A 10,315-nucleotide genomic window follows, 5' to 3' on the forward strand; every position below is an offset into this window, starting at 1 on the left:
TTTCCTAAAGACGTATAATGATCTTATCATCGTCTTTTAATTCTATTATTATATTTCAACAAATAATCTTCTGAGAATATCATATAAGAGGATTTTTTTTTTCTGACAACATTATTCAAACAATTTTACCAATATAATGAAAGAAATTTAAAGCTTTATAATAATATTCACATTCATTTACAATTTATTATCCGTTCTGAATCGAATCCAAACAAAAGACACTTCTTGCAACAGCAAGAAAGCAAGATCTCAGCTGATCCGCAACTGAGCACGCGTCCAGTTAAGCGCGTGTTCTTCTGAGCTATAAAAACTATTTCACCACCTTCCATACAATGTAAATAACTTATTTAATAATTTATTTATCAGTCAGCATCCATTAATCAATCATAGAAAAGCTCCAAACGATGAAGTCTTATTCTCACCTCGTGATTCTTTTCTTCGGCTCTTCTTCACCTACCTTTCTTCCCTTCAAATAATTCGTGCTGAGAAAAAAAAGGGGCAAAGCAAAAATATGTTTGATTTTGGAGATGAACTAACGATTCAAAGCAACAGAGTCCCATGGCTAATTTGGATCCAAATACTCGTGATGTTCCTTCTTATACTTATCCTCTACTGCTTCACCACCACCAGCGTCAGCCTCTTCGAGTTGGATCTCTCCGCCGCTTCCGCTCCCCTTTCCTCCCAGTCGGATAAAATGCCTGTTTTTAATCGTACTTCAACGCTTGTCTCCACTCGTTTCCAGGCTTCCCAGGTATGAACCCACTTACCCTTTGATCTATTTACCTTCCGCCCAACTCTTCTTTTTCGTTATTCAATTGGGTCTCCGTTCACATTTGAATCTATGTTTTGAGATTCGGATTTGGTTGAGCTAATTTTGGGTTTAGATTCTCCTATTCTCAAATTAAATTCGTAAGAGTTGAAGTTCAAATTAAAAACACAAGTCCAAATCCTGGTAATTACTGGCGATTTCTTCAATAATTTGGAGTTTATGTTCTTATTTATTATTCCTGGTATTATACCGTGGATTTTGGGAAATTATGTTCATATTATAGTGTTTGGGGCCCCTTGTTTTTTGGTTAGCAAATCTATGAAGTATCGCAACCTTTAAACTTTTGCTTTAATTCTCACTTTTTAACACACAATTCTGCCACAGAAACCCAATCCATCAGTCAAATGAAGATAAATTTCTTTTTCACTTTATGCTTTGTTTTATTGGCTTTAACTTGGAAGGTAAGAAATTTGTTCTCTATTATTTTTTGCTTTCTTTCAATGCTAGGAACTTGGAAGCTAAGCAATTTCCTCTCTATTCATTCCTATTTTATATTATAATTTATTCAGCAGTATAGTTTTAAGGTATATTTGGGTATTATTATGTATTGAATATACAATAAAACTGTGAAATTATAAAACGAGACTGTAGTGCCAATGACCTTAGGACAGATGACCTAACAATACGCAAATACTATGTCACGGACGTTGGTTCTAATGCTTTGTTTCATTAATGTTATTAAGGTGTCTTAATCATATGATAGTACTAATATCATTACTAGAGAAAAAAAATTGGTCCACTTGATCTTAATCTAGTTCTCGGCGTGTATTGTATTTGAGAGATGTGATGGGGATGTGGTAATTTTGTATGAGGTCCAAATTTTTACCGCCAGAGATAATTAGAACTGTAAACAAATCGAATATTCAACAAATTATTTGTGAATTGTCCGGTGAAAAATTTGTTTATATATGAACAAGAATTTCTATTCGTTTAATTAAACGAACGAACACAAACAAATGACTTGTTCATTCATTTATGTTCATAAATATTCGGTAATCCATTGTTTATGTTCGTTTAAGGTTTATTTGCATATGTATCCACCCTAAATCGTTTAAATTTATATTTGTTTGTGTTTGTTTGTCATTTTAATGAACGAACACGAACAATTAATTATGTTCGTTTCGTTCGTTTGCTCGATTAAAGTTAAACGAATAAACATAAATATATCCTCGTTCGTGTTTGTTTGGTTCATTTACATGCCTACGTGCAATATATTGTCTGCATGTGAAAGGTTATCTTTAGTGTGTATGTGTAGGGGAACATAGAATTTTATGCAAGGAGACAAAACTTAAAATATTTTAAGAGATGGAAATAAATTATCAATAAAATTATATGAGACAAAAACCTAAATTACATGAGAAGTTAAAATTTTCATAGAACCATTGGGTCCATCCCTGTTTATCAGACATTATATGTTTGTGTTGTGTAGAATCTAGCATAAATGATTGACATTGGGTGGTGGCAGGTGGAAGAAAAGCAGAGCATAAAGGGTGAAATAACCCCAGGGACGAGCAAAGGAGTAATAAGAGCAGAAGAAGAGAGTGTAGAAATGGAGGAATGTTCTGGAAATCAGAATTGTCATCATCCATGTCACTATCTTAAGCTTGCATTCCTCAAGTGCTTGGGTCTTGATTCTTTGTCTGAAACTAGTTCCAAAACTACTGAACAAAGATAGTCTCCACCTAAAACAAAAGTTTAGTTTCATTAAAATTGTTGATTTATAATTATTCAAAAAATTTGATCAAGCCTAATTAAACAAATTCCAGTCATTTTAGTTTTATCTCATTAGTTTTTTTTAATCAATGGTTTATTATTTATTCTTTTATAAAATTTTATATGATTTCTTTTATAAACTTTTAAAATCTCAATATAAAATTAAGCAGAGGTTTTTAAAGGTTTTTTTTAATTTTATTTTTTTGCTTTTATCATGGATAGAAGTATTTACTGTAGCATTGTAAATTTGTTTGATGTATGTAGTTTTTGCATTTTTTGATATGTTAAATTGTATAATTAATGTTTTGCTTAATTGATTTTGATTCAAATAAATTTATTTTAAGAAAAATATAATGATAAAATTAACTCTTGATGTTTACACAAATGATCGCTTTGATTTTTTTTTTAAATATTTTAGTCTTTTAACGTTTTAAATTTTGTCAAAACTAATTTTATTATCTTGTTTATAGTTATATAAATTAAATTTTACAAAACAATATGAAATTCTTTATTTAAAAGGCTCTCTAATAAATACTCAAATATTTTTACTATTTAAAATTTTTAAAAATAAAAAATTATCTTTTAAGTTGCTTGGTTGTGTGATTGTAGAACATTAATAAATGGGAAGAAAGAAATAATAAGAGAGTGGTTGTCACAATTGGGCATGAGTGAGCGTGGGCAAGTTTCTCTCCAACCCGTCGACCCAATTAGACAAACCTGGGAAGCAACTCAAAGACGGGGGTGCAGAATAGCAGCAGCAGCAGCCACGTCATGAACCACTAAGAATAATACAACGTGTCGGCCATGCAAACCATCGACAGGGTCGAGCCAGCTTTTGATGACCCGCCGGCTGTAGCCTCCTGGTTAGACGGGATTGTCTCAGGAAAGGCGGACTAATATACGATTAATATATGACGTTATCGGATACATTATAATATATTTAATAAATTTAGTTTAGTGCTACCGGAAATATCGAGTAATAACAATGTTTTAGGTGGAAATCATAAAGAAAATATTAAAAAATTTGGCAACCGGCAAACTTAGCTTGTCGGTTTGTGTCGATACAAATGAAAAATGTATCGCTCCATAGCAATATAATAGGTAAAAATATGATAAAACCGGGTTCATTATGATAAAATTGGTAAACCGCTACTGGATATATCGAAAGTATCGATTAGATTTAAATAAGTATCGACACTTTTGAAATTTAAAAGAGAAGAAGTAATAACGCCTATAAAGTGTCGATACTTAATAAAAACGTATCGATCCATAACAATATAACAGGTATAAGTATGATAAAACCAGTCACAAAATGATAAAACCGGTAAAGAGCTACCGGATATATTGAAAGTGTCGATACCTTAATATAAGTATCGACACTTTTTGAATTTAAAAGAGAAGAAGTTATAGCGCCTATAAAGTGTCGATACTTTATACAAATGTATTGATCTATAGCAATATAACATGTAAGAATATGACAAAACAGGTCTAGAAATGATAAAACCGGTAAAAAGCTATCGAATATATTGAAAGTGTCGATAAATTAATATAAGTATCGACATTTTCGTAATTTAAAAGAGAAGAAGTTATAACGCCTAAAAAGTGTTGATACTTTATGAAAATGTATCGATCCATAACAATATAATAGGTAAAAATATGACAAAACCGGTATCGAAATGACAAAACCGGTAAAGCGCTACCGGTTATGTTGAAAGTGTCAGTGCTTTAATAAGTACGCGTAAAAAAGTATCGACACTTTCAAAGAAATAGGTAAATATCCTATCGAAAGTATCGACACTTCACATAAAAGTATCGACACTTATGTAATTGTATCGATTAAATATAAATAACATATCCGGTGTAAACATAAATGCATAGCTAAATTTTCTCTGAAAATAGATAGAGTTTTTGAAATCGAAGCGTAATTGTTGCTGCATTTTAGAAGGCGTTTCTACGTTGAAGTTTGTTTGTTTGTTGCTGCATTTCAAATCAAAATGTACGTTGTTGAAACCCTAGTTTTTTATTATTACAGTAAGTAGGGTTTTTATGTGTTGTTGTTTGAGGTTTTCGAAGTAAAGAAGCATTTGAGACCGATTATATGTAGAAAGTGATCTTCTAGGTAGATGATAAATATCTATACTTTTATTTAATATTATAGGTAGAAAATGATATTATAGGTTGTATAAATGTGCCGATACTTAGAGTATTGAGTGTTCCCATTCGTTTGAAGGAAATAGGGAGGTTTTGGGACCGATTATTATATAATATTATAGGTAGAAAATAAATATGGATGCATGTATATAATATTATAGGTAGAAAATGATATTTTAGGTTGTATAAATGTGCCGACACTTGTTATAGTGGCCATTCAAATTCTTTTGAAGACCAACCGTTTTACCACAAGAGTGGTTATCGATTTTTGTATACAAGTATTTGATTTGATTTGCGTAAGCTGATATATGAAGGAAAAATGAAGTCAATGGGTGAAAAGCAACCAAAGGGTAGATATATGTACTTCTAGTAAGTATCAATTTCTTTTTGTTATTATTGTTGAAATGGTAATTGGATTAAAGTATTTAGGAACTTTAAATTTATTACAAATTTTAAATGTTGACAATATGGCCGAATGCAAAAGGATGAAGGAAGATGGCACACACAACGGTTCGGTATGTAAAATAAAATTGACATTGAGTATTATTTAGCGTTAATGTATTGATTAAGAAACGTTTATGCTTAATATTAGGTGACAAAAGATGTGAGGTCGAAATGGAATTCGATGAGTGATGCTCAAAAGGAACCTTACATCACACAGTCAATGAATGATAGTAAAGAATACAAAGAACGGAGGAAAGCACATGAAAATAATGTATTCATTAAACTTGTAAATACGTTAATACAAGATATATAAGAACAATAACATTATATATTGTTAAAAAATGTAGGATGTGTCGACAAGGTGCAACATAAAAAAGGTGTATTCATTAATTGAACACCTTAAAAAGAATGATCAGTTGAATGTGCTGAGTGAAATGGGGTTTGGATCATTGATAGGAGTAAAGGATCGACCAGTTCGGAGGGAATTGTGTCGATCCTTGATGGAGCAATTTGATGTCAAACAATGTATTGCTAATTATGGTGATTATTCATTCCCTCTGGGGGTATAGACTGCTGCAGCCGTCTTGGGGGTACAAAACAAAGGCAAAAGTGTTGTAGAAGTCTGTAGGAGTAAGAACTGGAAAGCACTTGCCTCCAAATATGGTTTGAATCATAAGGTGACATATGCTGAAGTTGAAGAGGATATCAAAAGCGGATCTTACCGGGGGGATGAGTTGAAGGCCCAAGTTCTATTGTACCTTGTCAGGATATTTCTTTGTCCAACGGGTGATACGTCAACGAACAATGACAATATGAAGCTCATTTGTGATGAAGGCTTGAAGGGTGAATTCAATTGGGCTGAATATGTCCATTCGAGATTGATTGAATCAATAATCACCTTTCAAAAGGGCAGCCAAAGATACCTCAAAGGGTGCATATCAATCTTAGAGGTAACTGAGTTGAAGAATGTTTTTGGTTTTTTTTATATAAAATGATGGTATAGTTATTATATAAAATGATTAATTTTATTATAAATTCAGGTTGCACTGTTCGATTATTGGTCGGGCTGTGATAGTTTATCGGCTTATGAAAGACACGGAGTGGCACGCATCCGTGCACGGGGGAAGGAAGATGTGGTTAGAGTGATGGCGAAGTTGAAGGTGGATAGACCGAGGAAGCTAGAAATGGTAATAAATGAAATTAAATAATATTAAGAATATAATCAATGTCTTAATACAAATTTAATTTTGAAGGTTATTTTCAAGGACGTAGATGAGGCAGAGAAAGCAGAGGAAGAGATGGTTGGAGGGGTGGATGACGGTCAGGGAAAATAGAGTAAATTCGACATTTTGATGTCTGAATTGACTTATATTAAAAAAATCATTTTTGATATTCATCAAATACAATCAAGAGTCGAAGAGACACATGAGAGACATAAGATGGAAGTGGAAGGAAATATAAATGTATTGGTAAAAAAAGTTGAGGTGTTGAGTGGTAAAGTTAATCTGTTGACGGGTGGAAAAATTGATGGAGTTGTCAAGGAGGTTGTGGAAATAAGGAGTGAACTTTCGGGGGTGAATGAGGTGTTTCATAAAAACTTGGATGAAGGGGGAAATTGAAGGGTGAAATAAAAGAGATGAAGAGCTATGTAGAGAAAAAATACGATGAACTGAGAAAATTTGAAGAAGAAAAGATGGAGGAAGAAGAAAAGATGGAGGAAATGAGGAGAAATGATGTCACTAACATCTATACACCGGAGAGTGTTATAGATGCATATTTGGATTCGGAATGTCCTGCACCCCAGAAGAAGAAGCAGAAGGTAAGTTGAATAAAAGATAACTTAATTTGATTTTTATCATGTTGTTGTGACACAAATTTGTATGCAAAACTGTATGTTGTAAAAGCAGATATTACAATCGGAATTGAACCAGTCGAAGCTGCAATTTGTGATTATTTATGGAATAGTGGGTTAGAATCGGGGTAAGGCACTTATATTGCTTTGTGAGTGATATTTAAATATTTCATGAAAAGATATTAATCATGAAAAGATATTAATCCTAATGATTCATACAGATATACTGTAATCTCAATAGGAAATCAATACGCACAAGTATCCGATGTTGCAACGTTGAAGCCTATGGAATGGGTTGACGATGTGGTAAGTAGAAATCAATTAAAATACCAAACCTATTGAATATGTTCTGATTGTGTAATTAATTTAGTTAGGTTATTGATTTGCTCGCCTAGACAGTATGCTACGATTCTAAAAAGTCAGGCCGGATGATTGGCTACATTTCATACCACTTAGCGGTGAGTTAAATTAATAAATGTTGAAAAGTAATGTTATAGACGGTAAATTAATAATGATTGTCGCGTAATTGCAGCAACAGGCATTGGACAACAACGGTAATGTTGAGGGTATTACGAGTTTTTGAGGTGCCATGTTGTCTAACTATATGAAATTCACCAACTGTGAGAAGGTAATACACCATACGAATAGGCATAAATGATGTTTTTGGATATATAATGTTGAATTTTGTTAAATTGTATGTGAAATTTGTTGCAGATCGTGATCACAATAAACTACAATAATTCACATTGGTATCTGTTGGTGTTGGATATGGCAAAACGTGTTGGAACTGTATATGATAGTCTGTTTAAATCTGAAGCAGCTAAACAGAGAGTGAATGATGCTAAGAGATTAACATGTATGAAAGGAAATTATGTAAATTATAATGCATAATTTGTTTGGATCATAACTTCATATTTTTTAATGCAGATGAAAATATTAGATAGTTATAATGAGAAACACATTTGGGTAGAAGCATGTGGCTCTCTAGGAAAAGTCTCATTGCAAAGATTCAAATTCGTGAAGCATAAGATGACCAAACAATTGAATGGATATGATTGCGGCATCTATGTGATAATGTGGATGGAATCGATCAGTTCTAGCGGGGCTACTGGTGATTTTGTAAGTAGAATTAAAAATTAGTTTGCCGTTACATTGTTAAAAGTCGTAGATTGAATGTTGTGGTTTACAATAATTAACGTACTGACAATTTGAATATAGGTTGTTGGAGAATGGGATCGTATGCGAATATTAAACGATCTCGTATGCCACAATCAAATCAACTAAGAGAGAATATGACAAAAGTTGCCATGATACACAAGAATAACAAAAGGAAGCGACGATGTAAATGTAGGGTTAATTTTGTATAAGATTTTTAATTTTGTATACGATTTATAATTTTGTATACGAACGTAATTATGTATGAGATGGGAAAAGTTATCAATAGGTTGTTGTACATGTTTCTTATACACAGTAGGAGTCTGCATTATTCCAAGTGTCACTAACATAATTGTCATCATGTGCGGGACTGAATGGCCATTCCATATTTAGGTATGTTCAATAACTACAAAATGCAATAATTTTAAAGTAATAGGTAAATTTACAATGTAGGTGGTAAAAATAGAAAATAATACTGAAAAAAATAATAAACACATATTTGATTCAAACATTTTGTCCAAGTATGGTTCCCAAACGTAATAGGTAAAATATACCGGTTTAATGAGAGTATGGTAAACATATGTGTCGATACATTTATAAAAAGTATCGATCCCAAAAACATTGAGACCCATAATTATAATGTAATAGGTAAATTATGAATCTAACCGGTCTAAATACACCGGTTTATGAGAAAACATGTCTACATAAAGTATCGACACTTGTTGAATTTGTGTCGATACTTTGTGTCCAGAATGATTTCCTTACCAAGTGCATGGAACTGTGTCGATACATTTATAAAAAGTATCAATCCCAAAAACATCGAGACCCATAATTATAATGTAATAGGTAAATTATGAATCTAACCGGTCTAAATACACCGGTTTATGAGAAAACAAGTATACATAAAGTATCAACACTTGTTGAATTTGTGTCGATACTTTGTGTCCAGAATGATTTCCTTACCAAGTGCATGGAAATATGTCGATACATTTATAACAAGTATCGATCCCAAAAACATCGAGACCCATAATTATAATGTAATAGGTAAATTATGAATCTAACCGGTCTAAATACACCGGTTTATGAGAAAACAGGTGTACATAAAGTATTGACACTTGTTGAATTTGTGTCGATACTTTGTGTCCAGAATGATTTCCTTACCAAGTGCATGGAACTGTGTTGATACATTTATAAAAAGTATCGATCCCAAAAACATCGAGACCCATAATTATAATGTAATAAGTAAATTATCAATCTAATCGGTCTAAATATACCAGTTTATGAAAAAACATGTGTACATAAAGTATCGACACTTGTTTAATTTGTGTCGATACTTTGTGTCCAGAATGATTTCCTTACCAAGGTCACCATAATGTGTCGATACAATTATAAAAAGTATCAATCCCAAAATATCGAGACCCATAATTATAATGTAATAGGTAAATTATGAATCTAACCGGTCTAAATACACCGGTTTATGAGAAAACAGGTGTACATAAAGTATCGACACTCTTTGAATTTGTGTCGATACGTTTTGTCCAGAATGTAAATGGTCAAAAAGTGAACAAAAAAGTGTCGATACATTTATAAAAAGTATCGATCCTAAAACAATGAAATTCATAATTTGAATGTAATAGTTCATTTTGTAATATAACAGGTATAAATATACCTATTTAATTTGAAACAAGTCACCATAATGTATCGACACATTTTAAATTTGTGTCGATACATTTTTAAATTACTCGCATTTTTTTCCATTCATTATTTATATGATACAAACTCCAAATCAAAAAACCCTAAACCTAAACCTAAAGGCAGAAGAGAACTCATCGACTCCGACAAATACTAGCGTTCATAACAGTTACGATCAGATATTCAGGTAAATTTGTCGATATTTTGCTATAAATTAGGGTTTCTTTGATTTGCAGATTGGTCACTTTTGTTTCCTTAATGTGTTTGTGTTCTAATGTAACATCATCCACACCAAAAATGGCTCCAAAACGTAAGCGTCAGAATCGGGGCTCTTCTCAACCCATCTCTTCTCAACCCACCTCTTCTCAACCCAGCTCTTCTGAGGAAATCAGGTCATTCGACACTGAGAACTTTAGATCCGATGCAGAGAAAGAAAGATGGCAAAGGAGTTTTAAAGTAAGGAAGATTCGTCACGAACA

At 32.4% G+C, this 10,315-nt stretch overlaps 1 protein-coding gene across 1 annotated transcript; it reads left to right on the plus strand.

The window, feature by feature from the left end:
* Positions 1-420: 420 nt before the first annotated feature.
* LOC120212312 lies at positions 421-2,531 on the plus strand. The gene is made up of 2 exons (XM_039210668.1): positions 421-751; positions 2,295-2,531. Exons 1-2 carry the CDS (start codon positions 512-514, stop codon positions 2,502-2,504), a joined length of 450 nt encoding a protein of 149 aa, XP_039066599.1. The 5' UTR covers positions 421-511; the 3' UTR covers positions 2,505-2,531.
* Positions 2,532-10,315: the final 7,784 nt, after the last annotated feature.

Source organism: Hibiscus syriacus, unplaced genomic scaffold, assembly GCF_006381635.1.
Source record: "Hibiscus syriacus cultivar Baekdansim isolate YM2019G1 unplaced genomic scaffold, ASM638163v2 tig00110013_pilon, whole genome shotgun sequence".
Classification (NCBI taxonomy): domain Eukaryota; kingdom Viridiplantae; phylum Streptophyta; class Magnoliopsida; order Malvales; family Malvaceae; genus Hibiscus; species Hibiscus syriacus.